The 26,045-nt window shown below is 47.5% G+C and overlaps 1 protein-coding gene across 1 annotated transcript in view; it reads right to left on the bottom strand.

Moving 5' to 3' along the window:
• Nucleotides 1-26,045, bottom strand: part of CACNA1I (calcium voltage-gated channel subunit alpha1 I) — a 252,710-nt gene that overhangs the window by 62,100 nt on the left and 164,565 nt on the right. Inside the window, exons 6-8 of the mRNA XM_074941613.1 lie at nt 11,983-12,142; nt 8,984-9,299; nt 7,475-7,567 (exon numbers count right to left, since the gene is read on the bottom strand). Of these exons, the coding sequence (XP_074797714.1) occupies nt 7,475-7,567; nt 8,984-9,299; nt 11,983-12,142 (569 nt within the window). The remainder of the gene's footprint in view (nt 1-7,474; nt 7,568-8,983; nt 9,300-11,982; nt 12,143-26,045) is intronic.

Below are 26,045 nucleotides of genomic sequence, written 5' to 3'. Positions count from 1 at the left end.
GAGAGGGAGTTAGGATGCAGGAGGAGGCTCAAGGTGGGCGTGCGGGGTCTAGGAGGGAGTTAGGATGCGGGAGGAGGCTCAAGGTGGGGGTGCGGGATCTGGGAGGGAGTTAGGATGCAGGAGGAGCCTCAGGGCCAGGGCAGGCAGGGGATGCAGAGCACTTACCTGGGGCAGCTCCTGTTTGGTGCACAGCAGGTGCAGGTAGCTCTCCACAGCGCGGCACTGCCCCCATGGCCGCGATTCTGGGAGCTGCCACCCCCCCTCCCCCCCCCGCCCAGGCAGGGCCACCCGGAATGCAGGGCCTTTAGGGGCTGCAGGGCCCTGGGCTAAGGGGGCACCAGGGCCCTGGGCTGCAGCTCTAAATCCCCTTTTGGAATGCGGCCCTGAGACCACGAGCACGAGGACTCAGGAGGAGCAGGACAAACACTCTATTTTATTCATTTGCAGATCTCCTTTAATCTAGCTATGCCTCAATTTTCCCATCCCTAAAATGGAGACAATAATGCTGAATGCTTGGAGATGTATGGATAAAAATCACAATATTAGTTTTAAGTATCTCTATTGTGGGATCAATCTGAATTTCCACAATGGGATCACTACCTTACTGCAGGGATGGGGATAGAAATTCAACAGGAATGCAAATCCAGTCCACACTAGGACTTTTAACCACTCATTTTAAGCACTGTTACAACATGGTTGGCATCTGTTCTCCACAGAATTGTGAACTGTGATATGCCACTGCTAAAAAGAGGGATTGTTTTAGAACTCTGACTGCATTTTTGTATTCATCTGGAATGGAGTCTGGATGCGACCTGTGGAGAAGACTGAGCTAGATTCCTACAGAGAGACCCTGGAATGGACTCTAGGTGCAGGCCCCCGGGAAGAAGAGAAGGTCGTGAACTGGATTGCTGTACCCCTGGAGTGGACTCTGGCTGCAGCCCTCTGGAGAGAAGGAGAAAAACCTGAACTGGATTCCCATGCTCCACTGGAAGGGCTTCTGAAGGTACCACCAGCACTGTGTTCCCATCACATTCCTTTTTAGATTTAGGACCACTAGCAGAACTACTAGTCCTTCCTTCCCAGGGTGGCATCTCTGATGCAGCTCAGGAATACAACAGAGCTGTATCCAATACCTTCCTACTCATCCTGTTTGGCAACTCTTCTCCTGGGTCATTAAAATCAAAATCCTCCTAACGGGAGGGGAGAGGGCAGGTAGGTGAAGGGGAGAACCCCTACTCCAACTCCACTATCTACCTGAGTCAGAAAAGGAAACAGTGGGGATTGTTTATGAACAGTGTTCAAGCATCTACTCAAATAGATGATATCCCCCCTTCACTACCCATACCTAGTCACACACACCCCAAACACTCACTTGCTCTCGCTCTCACACACACACAGGTGCCTAGAGGTTCCATCATGAGATTCAATCCAGTGGCTTTTACTATTTCAAAGGGGAGACATCTCTGCTGACATATAAATAAGCCTTTGAAAAATGAAGCCATTCCTGGCCAGATCAGCATTAGGACAATATATGCGGTTTCAAAATAAAGTGCTTCTCCCTGCCTTCTCAATGCCCTTCAAAGCAGTTCTAAATCCATTCCCCTTCATCCACAGAGCCCTCCCCCACTTCAGCCCATCTGCCCTTCAGATTTTTTATGTGGCCTAGGAAAGAGGGGAGAAAATAAGGAAACTCCTGTTTGCTACAGATCCCTTTCCCTCAGAGGATTCTGGGTAGTTCATACTCTCATCTTGTTTTCATTGATGAGTGAGTGGGAGTCCAAATCTCCTTCAGACATGCCCTCCCCACCACACATACACTTTCCCATTTACATTGTCTCCCTCCCCTCATATGAAATGAACCAGAGCATTGAGTTTGGGAAGAATTGTTGTTTTTTTAATAGGCATTTCTAAGGTGCCCTTCACTGTGCTGTCTAGGAACCTCACAAACTAACTGGAGGGGGGGGGGAAAGAAGATGTATCCCCATCTTACAGATGGAGAAACTGCGGCACAGAAAAGTGAAGCGATTTGCCCAAGGGCACAAAGTATGACTGTGTCAGAGTCATGAATAGAACTCGGATCGCCCGTCTCCTAATCCTGTGCCGCAAAGCAGTCCTTCCTCCATGGGCTCATCTAAAATCAAGAGGAAGGGGGAGGAGGAGGACTGGATATAGCTACTGGACGACCAACTCATGAACCACTCTGTTGAAGTCATTAAATATGAGCGCATGTGTTTGTTTTATTCTTAGTACAACAGGAAAGTCCACGGACACACAGGAGAAGAGTCAAAGGGTGCGTTGGACTCAACTCTGATTTCCGAACTAGCAGCTTCAGGCATCAAGAACCTGAGGTCTTTTTTTCTGTTAAGTGCCTAACTCACCACATACATATTGCCCACGAGGCCTTTGGCAAGGAGGCTGATGGTTATTATTTACTGAGTGTGAATGATGTGTTTCACAGAGTGGTCTGTCTCCTTTAAGGGCAGTGGGGGCTGGCAGGGGAGGGAGTCAGTCAACCCTGTTCCAAGGCCAGGGCCGGCTCTAGGATTTTTGCCTCCCCAAGCAAAAAAATTTTTGGCAGCCCCCGCTTTTTTTTGTGCCCCCCCACCCCCGGCTCTGCCCCAACTCTGCCCCTTCCCAAACCCTTCCCCAAATCCCCGGCCCTGCCTCCTCCCCCGCGTGTGCCGCATTCCCCCCCCCCCGATTGCTTCCTGCGGCTCCCCCCCCGCATCCTCCTGCCCTAGCTCACCTCTGCTCCACCTGCTCCCCTGAACATGCCGCCGCTTGGCTTCTCTCCCCTCCCTCTCAGGCAAGGGAGAGGCAGTGCATTCAGGGGAGCAGGCGGAGAGGAGGTGAGTGAGGGTGGGGGGGGAGCACAGGAAGTAATGGGGGGGTAGAGGAACCGCTCCCCCACCCCAGCTCACCTCTGCTACACCACCACTGCCTCCCCCAAGAGCGCTGACACTCAGCTTCTCCTCCCTCCCAGGCCTGCTGCGCGAAACAGCTGTTTCGTGCGCGGCAAGCCTGGGTGGGAGGGGGGAGAAGCAGAACGGCGGCAGCACACTCAGGGGAGCAGGCGGAGGCAAGCTGGGGCGGCGGGGGCACATTTCTAGGGGCGGCGTGGGCACATTTCTAGGGGCGGCGTGGCTGGCGCCGGAATGCCGCCCCTAGAAATGTGCCGCCCCAAGCACCTGCTTGTTTTGCTGGTGCCTAGAGCTGGCCCTGTCCAAGGCATGGCCCCTTTAAGAACAGGAAGTCCTGAGAAAGATCACCAGATCAAGCTGGGAATGGCTCCTGGAGCCTGAGCCACGTGGCCACTGGCTGAGGATTAAAGAGAAGTGCACTTAGCTCTGTCCCAAGTGAGAGCAATGTGTGACTTATGTGGGGAGGAAGTAGAGAAGGTTCTTCTGGTTCTTCTAGGATGAGGGTGGGTTGGGGAAGCCTGCCTGGATTATAGCATGGCCCCAAGACGGGCTGTGGAGACTCTTTCCCAAAAGAAGGAATCTGAGCCCAGGGACCAGTGCTAGAAAAGACCTAGAGGGAGGTCTCCCCAAAGAGACACATGGCCTGGAGTAGCACCAGCAGAGCTTCCCTGCTCAGAGGGAGCTGGGGAGTGGAGAGAGAGCTAGGGCCTGAAGACCCAAGGAAGGAAGGGCTGGAGCATGGAAGGGCCAGAGGAATTGTATTTGTTTTGTGAGGTCCTAATAAATTAGACCCCAAGAAGGGGAATGTTATTAAAACTTCTGAGTGCATGTGAATAGATTGGAGACCCAAGAGGGGGCACTGAGATGGTGTGATGGCAGTGCCATGCCATGGGGTGGGGTGCGCTGAGACTACTCCCTTGCTACAGGATACCCTACACAAGCAGAGATGATGACATGGGATCAAGTGCATCCCTGGCATAATTCCACTGAAGGCAATGGAATTAACCCAGAAATGAATTTGGCCGTGGGTCTTTGTGCTGAGCATGTGCCTGCCAAAAAACAAACAAACAAGCAAACCCATCATGAATGGGGTGTGCATAGAAAAAAAAATCAATAGCATTCAGCTGCACAGTCTCAGGCTGAGTGTTTAATTGAGGGTTTCAGATGACTATACAAATGCAGAGACTAAGTTCAAATCACTGCGAGTTAATCTTGAATTGGCAAGACACCTCCTCTTCCAGAGATGGAACGTTCACCTGTAGTGAACGGTTTGGTGGTTTGGGAGCATCTGAATTTACTCAGAGGGAACCAGCTCCCATGTTTAAATTCTGCCTTTAGAACGGCACGCACAACTCCTGCTCACCTCAGTGGACATTGCAGATGTGGACACAAGGCTAAATTCTGTCCTTAGTTACACTGTACAAACATGGTTAAATCAATGGTGCTATTCAGGTGAAAATGGGGCCAAAATGTCTGTTCCAGTGGGGAAATGAATGAATTGCGAGGGAAAGAAAATTGTTTCAAACTCATAGAAAACACAGAGGGTTTGTTTTGCCCCTTTGGGAGTTGTTTCTTGGACAAACTGCTTCAGACATAACATGTCTTGTTGAGGTGACAGGGGAATTCTACCAAAGGGTGCTAGAGTGGAGACTTCAGCAGACCACTTTCCATTTTGGGGGGTGGGGTGGGGAGAGGCTGTCCTACCATTTTAAGGGATCCTGCCTCAAGATTTTTAAAAGTCTATTAGATTTGAAGAGGGTGACAGACCTGCACCCATCCTTTGGTTTTTCTTTCCCCCAACCATAAACAGAGCCCCTCAAAGAAAAAATACCTCCCTGCATCCATGCTCTCCCCTAGCCCATGCTTCAGCCCATCAGTACACAGTGCCACTGGGAATGGGGACAGCTTTCTGTTGTCTTCTTTCTGAAGATATGGCTTTCCCTCACCATTTCCATTTCTCTTTTCCCTCACAGGGGACTCTGTTCCTACACTAGTGGGTGTGTAATGGGGTCAACAGGCCAGAAAACAAAGATGAATATTTAGAAAAAGAACACAATGGAAATTCCCCCTTAGCCCCAGGCCTCACACCCCACCAAGTAGAAACACTTTATTCTGAATGAGATCATGAGCTAAGCAGTTGTATGTGGAGAATTCCACTGGGGATGAGTTCCAACTCCTGAGATCCCATTTCCCTGCAGGAGTGGGTGGCGGGGGGTTCACAAACTCAACGAAATGGTGCAAAATAGGCCATTAGCTAGGCCTGTCTCATCTCCACTCCACATCCACTTGGGATATATCTACACTTTCAACCGGCCTGTAAGCTTTGATAGAGCAAGCCCACTAAAAACAGAAGGGTCATTGCTGTCGTGTGTTGGGATGGGCTAACTGCCTGAGCACGACCCCACCCAGGACCCTACCGTCCTGACTTCTGGTGTCTAGCCCACCATGCTGCTCATGCTGCTGCAGCTACACTGCTATTTTTAGCGTGGTAGGTCAATCATAGCTAGCATTCCTATGTCTATTTTAGCTGAAAATTACAACCTTAAGCTTGAAAGGTAGGTGTACCCCGAGACTTCAAAAATACAGGCTAAGTAAGGGCCTTACAAGGGAAGCGATCAAGAAGTGAGATGGAGCCTTCCCCAGATACATCTTATATATTCTACAATCCATTTTAGGGCTTCCCCTCTGTTCTTGGGTCTGGTTCCTGTGTAGCCAGACTCCATGATAGTTTTTGAAAAAAAATCCCTTTTTGGAGGAGGAGGAGGAGAAGGGAAGATGTTCATGTCTGCAGGTCCTGTGGGACAAAAGAAGCAATGGCATCCAGCTTTCCATGCATCCTCTCACTTAGGCACCCAGTGCTCCTGCTCATTTCAGACCCAAGCAGAAAGAAGGATCATAGACACTTCCTGAGCAATAAGAGGAGAAAGAAAGAGATCTCAGCTCAAAGAGACAGACAGAAACAAAGTTTAGCTAGGGTGAAGCGATACTTTCAGCTGTCAGCCACAATGAAGCTCTTCAATCAGGCTTTGTTTAAAAATATTCCCTCCTTTTCCCTTTCCATTAGCCCATATTGCTTCTCTCTTTGTCTCCTCCGTATTCTCCACGTGGACAGTAACCTGGAAACCAGAAGATACCCAGAATCCAGATACCATGGTGATGATTGTGTCATAAATGACTTGACAGGCAGAATTTCTGCATGTACGAACCCAAAAGAGATTAAGTCCAGCTTGTTAGTGGTTCGTTAATAGCTCTTGAGCACATCTTTAAAACAAAACCACACAAAAACCTATAAAGCTTCCAAACTGTACACCTAACTAATATCATAGAATCATAGAATATCAGGGTTGGAAGGGACCTCAGGAGGTCATCTAGTCCAACCCCCTGCTCAAAGCAGGACTGATCCCCAATTAAATCATCCCAGCCAGGGCTTTGTCAAGCCTGACCTTAAAAACTTCTAAGGAAGGAGATTCCACCACCTCCCTAGGTAATGCATTCCAGTGTTTCACCACCCTCCTAGTGAAAATTTTTTTCCTAATATCCAACCTAAATCTCCCCCACTGCAACTTGAGACCACTACTCCTTCTTCTGTCATCTGCTACCACTGAGAACAGTCTAGAGCCATCCTCTTTGGAACCCCCTTTCAGGTAGTTGAAAGCAGCTATCAAATCCCCCTTCATTCTTCTCTTCCGTAGACTAAACATCCCCAGTTCCCTCAGCCTCTCCTCATAACTCATGTGTTCCAGTCCCCTAATCATTTTTGTTGCCCTCCGCTGGACTCTTTTCAATTTTTCCACACCCTTCTTGTAGTGTGGGGCCCAAAACTGGACACAGTACTCCAGATGAGGCCTCACCAGTGTCGAATAGAGGGGAACGATCACATCCCTTGAATATAAACAATCTTATTTTCCTATTCCTGTCACACTTCTCTTCCTCCTTCCCCTCCGTTCCCTTGTGCACTACACCAACTTATGTTCTGCCTCTAGTTAGATTGTAAGATCTTTGAGGCAGAGACTGTTTTTTATTTTGGGTGATTATGTCACTCAGCACTTGATTGTGACAGGGTCCTTTGGGCTACTGTAAGAGAAAGAAATTAATAATAGGAGGAACTACTTGAGACTGCCCAATGTGTAAAGAGGATCTACAGGGAAAGAGGTGGAAATGGATTTCTGTGCACTTGGAATGGAATCTACATGCAGCACCACCAGGCAGAAGAAGCTGATCTGGATTCTAGATTTCCTTGGAATGGACTGTGGGTGCAGATCCCTAGGAACAGGAGAAAATCCTGAACTGGATTTCTGTGCCTCCTGGAACAAATTCTGGGTGTATCCTGCTGGAAGGAAGAGAAAAACCTGACTTGCACTTATATGCTTTGGCATAGACTCTGGATGCAGCCGACAGGAAGACAAGAACCTGTCCTAGATTCCTCAGCTCCCTGGACTAGATTGGTTCCAATCTATATATATGCCCTTTCTCAGACCCTTGGCTTAAAAAGCTGGAATACTCTCAGTCATAAAATAGTATTCTACTAGGGTGAGAGGCTACCCTGTACTTACGATTATCAGCAAGATAAAGTAGATAAAGTTGTAGAACGAATGAGCATCCATCACATAATACATGATCTCCACCCACCCTTCCAGTGTGATCACCTGCAAAGAGAAGAGAGAGCAAGAGAGACAGCCAGGATGTGGGACTCCTGGATTCATTCAACAGCTGGGATATTCATTTCTACATGAGGCACAGGCTGATGCTGGTGAGCAGAGCAGGCGATTCAAACCTCAACAAAGGTGAGAAAATGAATTCATTACAAGGAAGCCAAATTTCCAGGCCAGAATATCAGTGGGATTCTCCTAGGTGAAGAGACATGCTAACAGAGCCTGAAAGAGTAGGTCTATATACATATGGGGTGTGCCTGCAGCTCGAGTAGACATACCTAAACTAGTTAGGTACCGAAGCAGTGAAGCTGTGGCCGCATGGGCTTCGGTGCAGGCTGTACGAACTCACCCAGAACCCTGGGTAACTACTTGCAGAGCTAGACTTTGTTGACAGATGTGCACAGCTCCAGGATCCGAAATAACTAGATTAATGCTAGTTCAGGTATGTCTGCTCAAGCTGTAATCCCACCCTGAGACTGCAGTCTAGACATAACCTGGAACTGCACTAGTCACCAATTTATATTCATTGGAATTAATTTGCAAACTGGATACAATTAATTTAGGCTTGAATAGAGACTGGGAGTGGATGGGTCATTACACAAAGTAAAACTATTTCCCCTTGTTTATTCCCCGCCACCTCACGCTCCACTGTTCCTCAGACGTTCTTGTCAACTGCTGGAAATGGCCCACCTTGATTATCACTACAAAAGGTTCCCCCACCCCCACCCCCCCACTCTCCCGCTGGTAATAGCTCACCTTAAGTGATCACTCTCGTTACAGTAAAAAGAAAAGGAGGACTTGTGGCACCTTAGAGACTAACACATTTATTTGAGCATAAGCTTTCGTGAGCTACAGCTCACTTCATTGAATGCATCCGATGAATGCATCCAATGAATCGAGCTGTAGCTCACGAAAGCTTATGCTCAAATAAATTTGTTAGTGAATGCATCCGATGAAGTGAGCTGTAGCTCACGAAAGCTTATGCTCAAATAAATGTGTTAGTCTCTAAGGTGCCACAAGTACTGCTTTTCTTTTTGCGAATACAGACTAACACGGCTGCTACTCTGAAACCATTCATTCAAATGGTTTGTTTCCCTGGAACAAAAAGAAAGAAAACCTGAACTGGATTTCTATGCCCTCTGGCTTGAACTCTGGGTACAGCCTCTGGAATGGTGAGGAGAAGAAACAGGCCTGGATTTCAGTTCCCACCTGGAGTGGGTTCTTAGAACCTAGATCTGAATTACAAATTCAGTCTCCTTTTCAACCCAGATCGCTGCAGTAGGGAGAAACACAACAAGACTTGGAATGTGGCACCTAACTCATTTCAATTAGAGGCTGAAAAAGCACGGAGGCAAGAGAAGGATCTGGTCACAAACCTGGATTGAGGCTAGGAAGCCAACCTTATCTTACCTGAAATATAACAATCCAGGCATAACCGATATTGTCAAAGTTGATGGCACCCTTATGTGGGTTGGCATTGCCTGTGCGGCACACGTTGTAGTACTGGTTCCAGTTGACGCACATGCCGCTGACATTGAACTCCTGCCGGACGGAGTTGTAATAATAATAGTCATCCTTGTCCAGGCAGCACTCATGGCCCCTCTCCTTCAGCGGGGGGATCTCATGACACCCCATGATGCCATTGTCTCCTGACAGCGAGCAGATGAAGGGCATCTCATCGTCCTCCTCAGGTTGGTAATAGGGGGGGAGAATGATGTCGCCTTGTCTAGGAAGAGGAAAAACATACTAATGAAGATACTGTGAAAAACATGCACCCTGGTGGCATTTGCGGAACTGGGAACTCCCACTTTGGTGCATGAAATCTGCATACAAAGGGTCTTCAGATCTATTTTGGTGAGGGGCTGAATAGAGACATGGGAAGTTTCTTGAGCTGGTCCCTGGTTTTGCAGAGCCCTGTCCTGGGTCACACAGCACAGTCCCAAGACAAATCCCACCACCAGCAGATTTGGGGGATGGGAACAAGATTTTACAGCTGCCAAAGGAAAGTTTTCATTTTCTCAAGAACAAGGAGGGAATTTGTGCAGTCAGCTCTCCCACCTGGTTGGCACCAAAGCCTACAACTGATGCAATGTAAAGCAAATGTACAGGGCTACATGGTGATGTGCCTGTGAATGTGACCATCAATTTGATAACATTTGGCGGTAAATTTTCTATAATAAAGTACAAACCACCAGTTAATGCAAAGTTAAAGTTGCACAATTAAGCTCTCAAGAGTCAATAAATGAAGAAGTTAAAACTGAATGAACAATCTTAACTCTGACCCCTTGTGTGTATGTACTAAAGAGAACGTTTTAATTTCAAGATCACATGGTATTTCTGCAGTAACACAATCTGTTCTACAACCTTCAAAATACACGTGTATCTGAAATAATCTGTGCTCACCTAATTTAAGACTAGACAATAATGAGCAAATGAAAGGGAGAAGATTTAGGATTTTGCATTCAACCTTAACTTGTGCATTTCCAGTCTTCACAGAGCTATAATACACAACCTGAATGTTGCATTAATATAGATTTTTTGCATTAAATATTGTGGTGGATGGGAACGTGTCCAAAGAAAAACAAAAAAGAAAAGCTCCTAATTCTATAACTAATAGACACTAATCTATGAAGGCATATCAGTGCATATTAATATTATTAGTAAACTGAGTCTCTGTAGACTTAACCAGCAATGGTCAGCCAAAGATTAACTAGTATCTGATGGTTGTGCAGGCTGTGGGCCTGATTCACCTCACACAGTTACAGTAGCTCTGCATGGGTGTAATTCCATAGTCTCATCGGTGTTACTCCTGATTTACACTGGTGCACATGAGAGAAGAACAAAGTCCTGCTTATGCATTTTCCCTTATAAACGCACAGTATAAGACAGCTTTAAGGAGCTTCCATCCCCTGGTTAGCCCTCCAGTCCCATTGCTGCCCCCTAAATTGTGTTTTTGCAATTTTTTTTTTCAGTCTAAGATGATCTAGGGACTTAAAATTGTTTAAACAGTTTAAATTGATCCAACACTTCAGATCTTTAAGCAGTTTAAACTGATCTAAGGCCTTAGATTTGTTTAAGGGGCTAAGACACTTTAAACCCTTAGATCAGTTTAAGCGGCAAAGAAGACAATAACCGTCTGGAGGAATCGCGGCAGTCTGGCACTGGTGCTCTGTGCTCCCCGTGCAAGGTAACTGGAGTTCTGATCACCCACAGACATTTTCATGGTTCATTGTGTTACTGAAAGAAGTAAACGGAGCTGTACATGCTCTCTCTGACCACAGGTAATACTAATCATGCCTATTTCTTACATGGCACTTTCCATCAGTAGATCTCAAAGCGCTTCACGATCTCTCTCCTCTCCCCCCACCCATGTATTTATCCTCACCATACCCCTGTGAGGTAGGGACATACTATTATCCACATTTTACAGAGGGGGAACTGAGGACAGAGACTAAGTAACTTGCCCAAGGTCATACAGAAAGTCCATGGTAGAGCTGGATCTCTCACGTTCTAAGCCAGTGCCCTACCCACTGGACCATCCTTCCCTTCTTCGGGCAGAGAACCTTGATCACTCTTAAGCATGTGTCGTGGAGCACAGAGATCCCATCTGACATTCCACATATGCCTAGAGCTTTGTCTGTCAGCTTGAAGAGTCCATTATCAAACACTTGTTCCCTATGTAGGTACCTACAGACTATGATCAAAGCCACCCTGAACTTACTCTCTGTTAACCTAAATACATTGAGCACCTTGGGTCTACCACTATAAGGCCTGTTTTCTAATCCTTTAACTATTCTCATAGATATTCCTGGCAACCGGAATGATCTCTTGAGGCTGTGGGCAGCCAGACGTAATTAGGGCTGGACCAGTCCCCAGCTCGCCCAAGAGTCTGGAGGCTGCAAAGAAGGTGTGCAGGCTTCTTTGCCCTCCTTCCCATTCTGATTTTTGCAGAATGCAGCTCAGTATCAGGGTCGTGGCATCCTGCATCCCTTTTGCACAGGTGGACGGCAATGGAAGACTGGGCCTCTTGACTGTAGAGATGAGATTCTATTCATTGGAACGGTTTGAGCTGAAATCAAGGGGGATGGGAGAGGTAGCAGTGGGATCCCAGAAATGAAGACTGCTCTGGCTGATGCAGAAGAGGAATGCTGCTGTAGCCCATTATGCTGACAGGTCCCTTCCACAGGCAGAGGTAGCTTTCAGAAAGTGTGTGCGCATAAGGAAACAGAAACCTTTCTGGCTAGGGGAGGGTGGAAATGGGGGGCGGGGGGAGGGCTAGACTTTTTAGCATCCTTGGCACTGCCTCTGGAAATCTTCAGTGACCAAGAGAAGGAAGTAAAGAGTAGGGTGGGGAAGGAAGGAATCTGCAGCAGACAGGACAAGGGGGTAGCCATCTCCCGTGCACTCACATTGTGAAGTTCTCCTCCATGAAACAGCGGTTCCTGAGCAGACCAGCCCACAGCTGTACTCCGATGATGCCAAAGATGAAGAAGACAAAGAAGCAGAGAAGCAGAACATTCCCCAGCATGGGCAGGGTGTCCAGGAGCAAATTCACCAGGATCCGCATGCCTGCAGGTGGGGAAGAGGCAGAGGAGGAGGAGGAGGAGAGATTGAGATGGAGGGAGAGAAGGGGAGAAGCAGAAAGAAAGAAGAGTAGAAAAGGGGAATGGAAAAAAAGACAGAGAGAAAAAATTAAATGAAAATAAAACAGGCAGATTGGAAATTCATTATTGTCCAAATCAGGCTGGGTCACTCAGGTATGGTCACTGCTCCCGCCCCCTGGTCTCACTCCCAAATGACAGGCAGGGGACAATGCCATTTCTGTTCAGCATCCTCTTTACCCCGGGCCTCACGTTATAGCCCTAAGAAGGAAGGATGATGATAAGCTTGTGACGGATAGCAGAGGGCTGGACTCCATGACCCAAGAGGTCCCTGCTAGTCCTATCTTTCTAAGAGGTTTTTGGCACAATCACCATTGGATATGATATCCCATCTTCTTCCTTTCCCACAGAAGGGCGATGGGATGAAAACACTTCCCTGAAATCTATGCAGATCAACAACCCCAGCCTCAGCTGGCAGGAACTAACAGTCATAACTGCTTGCCAGCTGCCCAGTGACCTGTGAGAAATGAGCCCGAGACCAATTGCTAGTGGGATGAGTATGCACACCACACAAACACAAACCCCTCAACAAACAAACTGACCTCTCAGTGACAGCCTCATCAAAGAGACACGGTGGAGGAGGCAATCTCTCTTATTGGACCAACCTCTGTTGGTGAGAGAAACAAGCTTTCAAGCCACACAGAGCTCATGGAGACCAAACTCCCTTCTCTCTAGTGGTCCCTCCATGACAGGGCTGAGGCACGCTGGCGGGTACTGTATGAAGGAAGCTTTCACTGCTGCTGCCCATGCTGTTCCTGTTCTCTGGCAAAACAGGGCATTCAGGGCTGTTGATACAGCACCTCTGACCAGTGCAAACATTTCATAACAAAACAATTTTGTGTTGAAATTATTGCATGAAGAATTTTGGTGGTTTTGTTTTCGGACCAGCAGGGTCAGGCCAGCCTCCCTCCACTGCTAAATTAATTACATTTCCTCTGGTCTCCAAGGCTGCCAAAATTCTAGAAATCATTCAGAGCATGAAACAAGCGCCTTCTCCCTCCCACTGCCCCCCACTCCACACACGCGCACATATACACACATACAAACCTCCCCCCTCCTCCACTGAGACTCCCTCCTCCAGGGGTCCAGGGAATTCCATCACACAAGACGCTCCATGTAGGCCAGCATATAATTATCTAATTAGATATTTATAACTAGTTCATTACTTCAGATGGCAGTGGAAGAGGAAGGGGGAGGGAAAGATAAGATTAGGATTCAGTAACAGCCCCTTGAGGCACCAGTTAATCCCTCTTTTATGCCCACTGTCAAGTAATTAGCCACATCAAGTTGTGCGTTACACTGTGTCTCAGTTGCTTGTGTTGTTTTGTTCCTATTGCAGGGGGAGAGGACCCTGGGCATTTAGAGAAATGTCATGTGTGGGCAACAAGGGTGGATGAGGTTTAAGGTGTAATTGTACTGGTGGAGATGTTTATTATACCTGAGTAAGAAGGTGAGAGAGGAGGAGAGAAGAGTGTATCTGTATGGTGAGAGGGTGTGGATCTAGTGTGAGGCATGTACATGGGGCAGACAGGTATGTGTATCTATGTGACAAGATGGTATGGGTGTGAGAGGGTCAATCTTTTATATTGACCAGGTGTGTATATTGTCCGGCCTTACAATTTGTGAGGCGCTAAGCCAGCAGAGGGGGTTCTGATGGTGAATTTCCTTTCCTTCTGGTTCCACTGCCGGAGGGAGTAGAAGAGCTTGTCCATGTGTGATTTGATGAGTTAATACAGGGCTTTACATGTTCACCCTGGCAATGGTCTGCATGTGCAGTGGTGGGTGCAGGTGGTATGCAGAATTCCAGTATTGGGGGGAATATGCATGAGAGGGAGAGGGTAGAAGGAATGATTGAACAGTCTCTTCTAGACTTAATAAGCGTAAGTCAGGGTGGTTGCAAAGCCCCAGTCTCTTCACTGCCCGGATATGCCATTAGTCTTCAGTTAGTCACCTTCTAGCCTAGTAAAGCACCAATAGTTCACTGGCACAGGGTCACAGCTCCAGCCTCTTGCCTGAGAGTATTTGCCCATATCTGGTTTCTTGATTTGTAATAATACAAAGCCCCATAGTCTAGCCACAGAGCTGTGTGCTGCCAGTCACCCTGACCTCCCGGTCTCTGGAAGAAACCCTTTTACAGCATTACCAACTTACAACTCCACCCCCTCACCACAGTGTAATGTGCTTCCAGCAACAATACTGCCACACGTTGTGATCTTATTAGCTCTCATAAGCTAGACTGGATCAGACCGGGTAATACGTAAATGGGAGACCTGTAGGGAAACCCAGGCCTCATAGGAGGCTGTGCAGGTAATGCAGTAGGTGATCCACTGACTTTCGACTGAGTCACTGCTAAGCAAGTGCTCCATGCTGGTATTTGGAGGGTGTAGCGATGCAATGACTCACCGGCGCAGCGCCTCCTGCTGGCCGTCTTGGGAATTAGCTCTCCAGCGTACAGAGCACCTCCTCCTGACCGCTGTCTCGCCTGCCGCTGACACCCAAGTCCCTCCCGGACACCAGTGCCTTTTGCCTTGGGGTTCTGCCCCCAGTAGTAACCCACAGTCTGGGTCTCCCCTCCCAGGGGAACCCCCAACCCTCTAAACCCACCTTGCCTCAGTGGCTATTTTAAGTCATCATCTAGCCCCCGCTCACTGGGGCAAACTGCCATCTGTCGTGGCCACTCATCATTGGCAAGGAGGTTCAACCAGCTGCCTTTGCAACCCCAGCACCTGTGCAGGCCTTCACTGCTCCCAGGCAGCTAGATCCTTCTCTCTCCACCACTAGAGAGAGACTGACTCAGCTCCTGGCTCACAGGCCTTTTATAGGGCCAGCAGTGGCTGCCTTCCCAGTCAGCCTATTCTTATTGGCTCTCAGCCCCAGCCCTCTCCAAGGGCTGGCTTTAAACCCTTTCTGGCCTAATGGAGTGGGGCAGCTGCCCCACTACAGGAGGATGGTGCTATCTTTCAGATGAGTCACAGACCTGAGGTCCTGACTAAAGCCGGTCCGAGAGATTCGGAAGAAACATTGTTTTGTCAGAATTTGCCAAATTTTGCTGAAGTTCCAACGGAACGCAGGCAGATTCCAAAATCTACCTGCCTCTCCTGTGGACACCTGTCTAGCTTCCTGCCAGCTCACCTGCCAGGCTCCCCATCAAGCTGGAAATCACACCCCCAGCTCACAGTGTAGACTTAACACATTAAGAAATAATGACAAAGTTTGTGAGAGACTCTGGGCTGAACATGCAACAATGAAATGTCAGGTGACGTGTAGAGAGACAAGGCAGGTGAGGTAACATCTTTTATCGGACAAATGTCTGTTGGTGAGAGGGACACGCTTTTGAGATTACACAGAGCTCTCTTTCAGGTCTGGGAAACATACTAAGGTCTGGTCTACGCTACAGACCTATATCAATGCAGCTATGTTGCTCAGGGGTGTGAAAAACCAACCCCTGAGAGTGACGCAGTTTTACTGACCTAACTTCTGTGTAGACAGCGCTATGTCAGGGGGAGGGTTTCTCCCACCAACACAGCTACCGCCTCTCAGGGAGGTGGATTCACTACGCCGATGGGAGAGCTCTCTCCTGTCGACACAGAACATCTTTCCTTGAAGCACTATGCTATAGTGGCACAGCGGCATCAGTGCAGCTATGCTGAGACAGCATTTTAAGTGTAGGCTTGCCCTCAGGGTATCACAGCTAAATACAAGGTGGAATAGATAGTTTAGCATCAGTAGTTAACACATATTTCAAGGGACCCCCATTAACACCCCTCCAGTCATAGGGGGAACATGAAGGGGTGTGTGGAAAGGCAGCTGGAGGGATGTTGTGAGTGGGTTACAGATTGTTGTAATACGATATAAACCCCGTGTTTCTATTCAGTTTATGATTTTTAGTGTCTAGCAGAGTTATGAATTTAAGCTCCTAGGCTCGTCTTTTGAACGTGTTGTGCGGGTTATCCCTGTGTAGCCTGTACCCATAATGCACTGGATGAGGTATATCATATGTTGTGATAGGCATGAGTAGGACCCATGGATCTTGAAAGGTGTGTTGTGGGGTGTGTTGATCATTGTAGCAGTGGAGATATGTCCACAGGTTTTGCATCTGTTGTTTTGGGAGGGTCTGGTGCTGCTTTGAGTTGGTATGTCCTGGCCTGTAGGGAGCTTGCTTCTGATGATAAATCTGGAGAGGCTGGGGGGTTGTCTGAAGGACAGAAGAGGGGGTTCAGGAAAGATTTCTTTCATGATGGGGTCCCCATCAAGTAGGGATTGTGGTTGTTGGATGATACCCTGTATGGGTTCCAGTGTGGGGTGGTAGGTGACAACTAGGGATGTGTGGTCGGAGAGGGTTTTATTTCCGTATTGGAGCAGGTTCTCTCAGGGTATTTGGGTGGCCTGTTCCATGATATGACCTGCTTCTCTGGTGGAGTTTCCTTGTTTGGTGAAGGTGGTTTTGAGTGTGTTAATGTGTATACCCCAGACTTCCTCCTCAGAGCATATTCTGTGGTATCTGAGTGCCTGGCTGTAGATAACAGATCTCTTGGTGTCTTTGGGGTGGCTCCTGGATCTGTGAAGGTAGGTGTGATGATCCATGGGTTTCTTGTATCTAGCTGTATGTAGGGTTCCACTGTTGAAGCTGATCGTGATATCCAGGAAGTTGATGCTGGTGTGGGAGTGTTCCAGAAAGAGTTTAATCGACAGGTGGTGGTAGTTGTAGTGGAAATCTGTGAGGGAGTTTAAATCATCTGTCCAGAGGATGAAAATATCATCTAGGTATCTCAGGTATATCATTGGTTTTGTGGTGCATTTGTGACATGTTACTTACACAGCTCATTAGTGCCTCTTTGGATTGTTTTAAATGAATTTAACCTACTAAAATTTGTGGGCCATGTCTGGAATGAAGGCTGGGGATCAGCAAGGAAAGAAGCAAGTTTTGAGTTTGGGTTTGAATCAGGAGAGTGGGGTGCACTGTGCCTGGGGACAGGGACGCTGTTTCAGTCACAGGAGATAGCATGAAAAAAGGCGAACATCTCTCTCTGCTTCTGTCTACCCAAATACAGCCTACTTCTATATCTAGTCTCTGGTTTCTGAAAATTCCCACCAAAGAGCAGACCACAGAAAAGTCCAGCCAGCCCAATGATATCCCTATGAATTGCCATGCACGCTGGGGCATGGAAGGAGGGAACACTTGGGCAAATTCAGTTGGGGCACATTGCCTGGATGAGGGACAGAATTATGCTTCAGATTCTGCAGTGGCTACTGGAATCAGCAAAATTATGTATCCCAGTGCCCCTGCAGATCATTGTGTCCCAAATGTTGATGGAGAAGTTAATTGCTTTGGCTTCCACAAAAATCCACACTGGTAGTTTGGCCCATCACTCTGTTAAGATGAGTACTGAAAATTATACTCTCTTCTACCTGGTTTGTTTGAACCAGTGGATACTGAATGAACAGAAGGCTTCATTGCCTCAAATCTTGCATCTACTTTTCACACTACAGATGCTAGTCATGTCCATTAATGCACTCCTAGAAGGTGCCCAGATACCACGGTGACGGGGAAAGGTATAATAACCTGAGTGGAATAGAATTTTCCCACCAGTCCAGTGTCCTCCATCAGTTTTGGTACTGGAGTGATGAAGGCCATGAAAAGAAATGTATTGGGCTTTAGTCGCTTGTTTGTAAAAGAGTAGGCGGTCTCTTCTGCACATGCTCTGTTAGCTTAGCATGCAAGTTGCAGCATACGCCCCCTGCTTTGTTCTTTCTGGATCGCTCACCGTGGTTCTGCTTTCCCAAGGGTTGGCACATGCCAGGTGTTTCCACTCAGGAAGGTTTCAGCTGTGACGGCCAAGCTAATCAGGGCTGACAGAAACTGTCTGGAGGGAACCACGGACTCTCTGAAGTTGACAGAAGCTTGTCAGAAAGGACCCCGGGGCTCCTCAAGAGCAAAGAGCAGAGTTTCAAATCCAAATCCAAAAGGGAATTCAGCTACTTTCCCAAAATATTGGCTCTTGTGAGTGGATTTTGGTTTTGTTTTCTTAAAAGTTTCCTTCTCTTGTAACCCTCTCTCCCCTCCACCTGCTCTCATGGCAGGGTGTCCTGCCTGGTTTGATGAAGCACTGCCATATTGGAGTTAGTGAGATGTTTCCATTCCACCCATAGTCTGAATCCTGGGGGCACCCCACTGAGAGTAGCCTCAGATGACAAACACCCACCAGGCATGCTCTTCCATTCTCCACCCTTTGTGTGTGTGCAGAGGTGTGTGCATGGGTGGGTGGTAGAGGACTATTATCTAACATTTCACAAGCTCTGTCTTCTGGGAGAAACCAGCCAGCTAGAATCCTCCCTTGGTTGCCTGCAGCAGACACAGCCTTGTGTGTCCCCCCAGTCTTCCTGAGAGGGTGAGTGGGGAGGGTGAGACGCCTTTTATAGCCCACACCTGGCACTTATGAATATTTCATGCTTCTTGTTTTTCTTCCCCTTGAAGAGCAAACCTTTTCATATTTTATGCCCTGGAAGCCTGTTTGGTTGCTGAGTGTTGCTTCATTAATGCCCTCCCTTCCCCCTTTTTCTCTGGACTGCCCAGCCCCTCTTCCTTTCTCTTCTCAGGGAACGGCTGTTTTTCAAAGGCTGCCTCAGAAAAGGTCATTGTCCCTTTCATATTCGCTCCTCACTGTGAGCCAGTGTGGCTTCTGCTCTGCCAATGGAAAAAGACAAATGGAGATGGGGGGAAAGACAACGGATGAGAGGGAGGCAGAGTCAGACAAGGAGAGAGAGGGAGGCACAGACCTGGTGAGAGAAGAAAGGAGAGAGAGAGAGAGAATGAAAATGAGAAAAAAACACAGTGAGAGAAAAGTTCATGGGGAAAGAGACTGGCAGGAAAAAAATTAAGCAAAGAGGCCAGGAAGCAGCTGGGGGAGGAATACCCCAAAGAGTCAGCTTCCCGAGACCTTTGAACACTCATTCTGTACTATGCTCCAGTGTCCTCTCACAGCCCAAACAGGAACCGTTGCCCTGCTAACCCTTATGCTTTCCTCTCCATCACAATGGGCTCCTGAGGCAAGGTGTCCAGATTCCCCAGTGATAAGGCACTCCAAAAAGAAGTATTGGTGCTGTACACTCCCTCTGAGCATCAGCTTCCTCTCCATTTACGTCCTGCCCTCTCCCCCCGCCTTCATATATACCGCTCCCTCTCCACCGCCTGCCGACCTGCACCTCTACTTGATTACTCTGGTGACCCCTCTCTCTGAATCTCCACTGTTTCTCGCAAACCACCAGCTTCCTGTTCAGGAGCCCTTTGGTCTTTCTCCTTCTTTCCTTCACTGCTCCCTGGTACGCCCGTGCCTTCTCCTGATAGGCTGCAGCACCATTCGCCTCCCATGCCCACTCATCGGTCAGACCGGAAAGTGCATTGCGATGCCACTGCTCCCTGAGTCTGGCCCACCCGCTTCCTTGTTCAAAGGCCTTCAGGAGATGGCGCTAGCCTCAGCACTGTATGATGGAGGGGAAAATCAGAGCCCTCCAAGTTGGGAGAGCAGGGACTAGGGATTGTGGGGAGCCAGAGTTGGGCCCTAAAGGCAACTGGGCAGGACCCCATCCCATAGGGAGCCAGCCAGCCAGCCAGGGGAAGTTGCCCACTGGGCATGGATTTAAATCAGGGAAAGGAATGGGGCCAGCCCTGAGGAAGTGGTATGATATCCCCAGGGGACGTAGCTGGGTCTTGGGTTTTGTTTTTCACCTCTCTCCTGTGTCGGCCTCCACTACCCCCACAGTGCTTCTCTCCCCAGCAATTTCAGCCACGCAACTTACACACCCTCTCCATTTCTGATGGGGTGCATGGGAACAAGAAGGCCACACAAGCCTTGCTAGACAGCTGAAGCATGAGGAGGTGGCTGCGCAGAGCCCAGTCCTCAGATAGACCCACCACAGGGCAGGAGGGTCAGGAGCACGGTGGGAAAGTGCTGATGTGCGCTGGCACTGATTCTAGGGACAGCAGTAATATGCCACGTCAACGTGGACCTGCCCAGTTCTAGGTCTGCATTAACAGGCGCTAGCTCTCAGCAGCTGCCTGGGCTGTGAGGATGACTGGCAGCGTAGTGCAGCGTGAGGATTCAGTAGGGTGCAGTGTTGTTGGTCAGTGTTCTGCAGGGGACAGATTACAGAGACTCTGGCTCCGAGTAATACAGGTGGCATACTGGAGCAGGGGAAGGCCAAGAACTGAAGGTATAATGATAATGAACTTATATTTACACAGCATCTCTCATCCAAATGCATTCCAGAGCACGTCGTCTAATCTTTACACACAGGAATCACTTTGTCTTCTGCTGAAAAGCAGCAATCCCTGGCTGAAGCCATTCATGGCTAATCTGCACAGTGGTTTAGGACAGGAAGTGAAGAAAACTGTATCTAAATTGAAATGATGGAATCCTTTGAGGAGGAGGAGGCAAACAGAATCACTCCAATGGCCAGGGGTTGGGGCACTAGGTTAGGCAGTCTTGCTTCTAAATGAAGGCCATGAGATCTTTAATGAGCACAAATGGTCCGGACTGGAGCTGGGCAGAAAAAGCTAATTCCATTTGGCCGAGGAATTTGATAGGGTCACGGTTTGGTTTAGTTCCAATTAGGATTGAAAAACAAAAAATTGAGACTGGACTAGTCCCTGTGAGTACGTGTCCAGCTGAGACCCGAGGCTCATACTCTGGGCGGCTTGCCAATCTCCTGCCGCTCACACTGCCACAGCTACACTCGACTGTGAGGGCATGAGCTTGAAGAGAGCTAGTGTGAGTGTCTCCTTGAGCAGGGAATCGCACCCCCCGCTCCAGGGGCAGACACACCCTGATGTCCCTATTCGGCAAACACTCACACACGTGACGGACTTGAATTGGTGGGGCTACTCAGGTACACAAAGTGAAGCATGGGCCCGTTCCGAAGACCACTGAAGTCAACAGGAGTCTTTGCATTGACTTCAATGAGCTCTGTATCAGGCTTCATATGTGAAAAGGTACGTCTACACTGTTATAAAGAACCCACAGCACAGAGTCAACTGACTCCGGCTTGCGGGTCTCAGGCTGTGGGGCTAAAAATTAGTAGGGTTGCCAATTAAGCAATAAACCAAAGTCATTCTGAGATAATGTTATACCTGGTGCAAGAAAGGAACAGGACCAAACTATGAGCCTTCAGCAATTCAAGACATCACTTGTCTCAGCATGACACTTGCCCCCAGTTTTGTTTTATATTCACAATAAAAAAGGGCATAACAGAGATTCCAGTCACTGCTAAAAATTGTAGTGGAGACATATGAGCTTGGGTTGGAGTCTGGACTCTGAGACCCTCCCCCTGAGTGGGATCTCAGAGCCCGGGCTCTAGACTGAGCATCAACGCTGCAATGATGTAGCCCCCCTACCCCGGGTCTCATGAGCCTGAGTCACTGACCTAGGCCAGCCATGGCTGTGCTGCAGGTCTTCTATTGATCGCCGTGTGGACTTAAGTATTTGCAGGAGGTGTTTGTTTAGATTGTAAACTCCTCGGGGCAGGGAGCTGTCCTTTCCATTTGCCTGTAAAGTGCCATACACAGCTATGGGGCCGGACACATAATAAAGAACAATACAAAATATGACATAAAACTGTGTAAATGCAACTCTGTGGTTAAGATTTAAAGGGGCTGATTCTCTCATTATCACTGGTATGAATCAGGTGTAATTCTATGGGAGTTACTCTGGCAACAAAGTTACTCTGGTATGAAACTGAGCGTATGTTTACAGGGCAGTCAAAGGTGTGACTGCAGCAGACCTATGCTAGCTTTCACCTAGCCAATTTGAATAACAATAGCAGTGACAACTCAGCAGCACAGGTTGCAGCATGGGCTTCACAAGCCATGCCTAGAACTCAGGGTATGTACTTGAGCTGCTAGAGCTTCATTGCTAGGGTTATTGAAGCTCGCTTCGGCAAAGTGCGTGCTGCAGTCACACCTGTGACTGCAGCGTAGACATACTCGGAGTGAGAGGAAAATCAGGCCCTAAATGCACAAACATCAAGAAATTCAAGGTTATGGTTGTAGTTTGGCCCACCCATACATACACAGTAACTTGCATTGCTGTATATTGCTTTATTTTTACACCATACTATATTGGCATTATTACACATATTGCCATGGTATCCACCACTCTATCGTGCCAGATTTTCCAAACATCTCAGCTCCCATGCAGGGGTGCAAAATAAGCAGCTGGATAGTCAAGAGAGCTTAGCCTGTCAGGTACTTGGCTTTTCTGAAAATCTGGCCATAAGTGTCACAATGGAAGCTGCTGGCTTCTGAGCGTGTTGAAAGATCCTGCCTGTCACTCGGCCGATTTGGTCAGGGCTTTAAAAGGAAAAAGGAAGCTCAACTAAGGCCCTTTCAGATCCCTTCCTTCAGGGCTTGCTTTATTTCCAAAACCAAAACCCATCACCACAGTGTTTCTGACTCCTGAGATGTTATTGCAAGTCTCGTGATATTTGGTGTAAAGCTCCAGCTCCTGCAGCCTTGGGAATACAGGACAATCCCAGCTTTCATTTAAAAGAAATAAAAGCTTCTATCCCTCATGGTTGCAGAGAAAAGATTAAAAACAGGACCCAGGTCGAAAGTTCAAAAACCATATGGTAAATAAAAAGAACCTCATGTTTATTTTTTATTTTTTTTCAAACTTTCATGATTTCTAAGCCAGTCTCATGATTTCTGAGGCATGACTTTTGAATGCTTGAGTTTGGCAATACTGCAACCAGAACAAATCAACTCCAACTACTGGGTAATAACTAACTGAGGTCTTTCCAGGTTCAGCCAGCTGGGAGGAGAGAGGTCACATCCTTCTCTTTTCCTTTTATAGCCCTGCCCAAATTGTCCACCTGACAGACAGGATCCCAGTAACCCCTACATGCTGGAGCACCCTTACATCTTCTCACTGGCCTGTTTATGAGCCTAAAAGGGAGCAGAGCTCTTTTGAAAATTTGTCCCCACATGTGCAATGTGGTAGCATTAACAATATTGTAGGAAGTTTAACTTTGGAATTCCCTGACTCTCATGGATCTAAAATCTCTGCCATGATGCTGCACTGACATAAGTGTAATTTAATTTTTGTTTAAAAAAATTATTTTGATAGATCGCTCATTTAAATAAAGGCCAGTGCATTACATTTTTATTTGAATGTATATGTATGACAGCACCAGGATTATTTCTAGATATCCCTATATGTGTCTAGAACTCTAGATCTTGGTAAGTTTATTAATAAGGTAGTATTAAATACCGATTTCCAAACACTTCTCATTTAGTTATTCGATTGAAAATGAACTTTCTTCCTAGTGGCACTTGCCCCCATCTCTGCTGACATTCCCCCCTCCTCCCAATCCTCACCCCTGGTATTTCCCCTTCCGCCCACTCTTTTTCCAAGATCAATGTCACATCTTTCTTCAAACCACATTTTAGGGCAGGAATGGCCTCTCGCTTCTTGTTTATCAACCATACCCACTTTTCTCCCGTGAATCCCTGCTTCGGACCCACCTCTTTCACTTCACTTGCCAGAATTGAATTCTACATGGCCCTGTTCACTCTCCATCTTCTCTGCCTATTGCTCTTCTAAAAAAAGGAGGACTTGTGGCACCTTAGAGACTAACAAATTTATTTGAGCATAAGCTTTCATGAGCTACAGCTCACTTTATCGGATGCATGCAGTAGAAAATACAGTGGGGAGATTTTATATACACAGAGAACATGAATCAATGGGTGTTACCATACACACTGGTAAGGTGAGCTATTACCAGCAGGAGAGAAAAAAAACCTTTTGCAGTGATAATCAAGGTGGGCCATTTCCAGCAGTTGACAAGAACGTGTGAGGAACAGTGGGGGGTGGGGGAAATAAACATGGGGAAATAGTTTTACTTTGTGTAATGACACATCCACTCCCAGTCTTTATTCAAGCCTAAGTTAATGGTGTCCAGTTTTCAAATTAATTCCAATTCAGCAGCCTCTCGTTGGAGTCTGTTTTTGAAGTTTTTTTGTTGAAGAATTGACACTTTTAGGTCTGTAATCGAGTGACCAGAGAGATTGAAGTGTTCTCCGACTGGTTTTTGAATGTTATAATTCTTGACGTCTGATTTGTGTCCATTTATTCTTTTATGTAGAGACTGTCCAGTTTGACCAATGTACATGGCAGAGGGGCATTGCTGGCACATGATGGCACATATCACATTGGTAGATGTGCAGGTGAACGAGCCTCTGATAGTGTGGCTGATGTGATTAGGCTCTGTGATGGTGTCCCCTGAATAGCTATGTGGACATAGTTGGCAATGGGCTTTGTTGCAAGGATAGGTTCCTAGGTTAGTGTTTTTGTTGTGTGGTGTCTGGTTGCTGGTGAGTATTTGCTTCAGGTTGGGGGGCTGTCTGTAAGCAAGGACTGGCCTGTCTCCCAAGATCTGTGAGAGTGATGGGTCGTCCTTCAGGATAGGTTGTAGATCCTTGATGATGCGTTAGAGAGGTTTTAGTTGGGGGCTGAAGGTGACAGCTAGTGGCGTTCTGTTGTTTTCTTTGTTGGGCCTGTCCTGTAGTAGGTGACTTCTGGATACTCTCCTGGCTCTGTCAATGTGTTTCTTCACTTCAGCAGGTGGGTATTGTAGTTGTAAGAACGCTTGACCTACTGACCGCTATGCCTACCTACATGCCTCCAGCTTTCCTCCAGACCACACCACACGATCCATTGTCTACAGCCAAGCTCTACGATACAACCGCATTTGCTCCAACCCCTCACACAGAGACAAACACCTACAAGATCTCTATCAAGCATTCTTACAACTACAATACCCACCTGCTGAAGTGAAGAAACAGATTGACAGAGCCAGGAGAGTACCCAGAAGTCACCTACTACAGGACAGGCCCAACAAAGAAAATAACAGAACGCCACTATCCATCACCTTCATCCCCCCACTAAAACCTCTCCAACGCATCATCAAGGATCTACAACCTATCCTGAAGGACGACCCATCACTCTCACAGATCTTGGGAGACAGGCCAGTCCTTGCTTACAGACAGCCCCCCAACCTGAAGCAAATACTCACCAGCAACCAGATACCACACAACAAAAACACTAACCCAAGAACCTATCCTTGCAACAAAGCCCATTGCCAACTATGTCCACATAGCTATTGATGGGACACCATCATAGGGCCTAATCACATCAGCCACACTATCAGAGGTTCATTCACCTGCACATCTACCAATGTGATATGTGCCATCATGTGCCAGCAATGCCCCTCTGCCATGTACATTGGTCAAACTGGACAGTCTCTACGTAAAAGAATAAATGGACACAAATCAGACATCAAGAATTATAACATTCAAAAACCAGTCAGAGAACACTTCAATCTCTCTGGTCACTCGATTACAGACCTAAAAGTGGCAATTCTTCAACAAAAAAAACTTCAAAAACAGACTCCAACGAGAGGCTGCTGAATTGGAATTAATTTGAAAACTGGACACCATTAACTTAGGCTTGAATAAAGACTGGGAGTGGATGTGTCATTACACAAAGTAAAACTATTTCCCCATGTTTATTTCCCCCACCCCCCACTGTTCCTCACACGTTCTTGTCAACTGCTGGAAATGGCCCACCTTGATTATCACTGCAAAAGGTTTTTTTTCTCTCCTGCTGGTAATAGCTCACCTTACCAGTGTGTATGGTAACACCCATTGATTCATGTTCTCTGTGTATATAAAATCTCCCCACTGTATTTTCTACTGCATGCATCCGATGAAGTGAGCTGTAGCTCACGAAAGCTTATGCTCAAATAAATTTGTTAGT

The sequence above is a fragment of the Natator depressus genome, chromosome 1 (genome assembly GCF_965152275.1).
Source record: "Natator depressus isolate rNatDep1 chromosome 1, rNatDep2.hap1, whole genome shotgun sequence".
NCBI lineage: Eukaryota > Metazoa > Chordata > Testudines > Cheloniidae > Natator > Natator depressus.
This window is presented reverse-complemented; position numbering and strand designations above follow the sequence as displayed.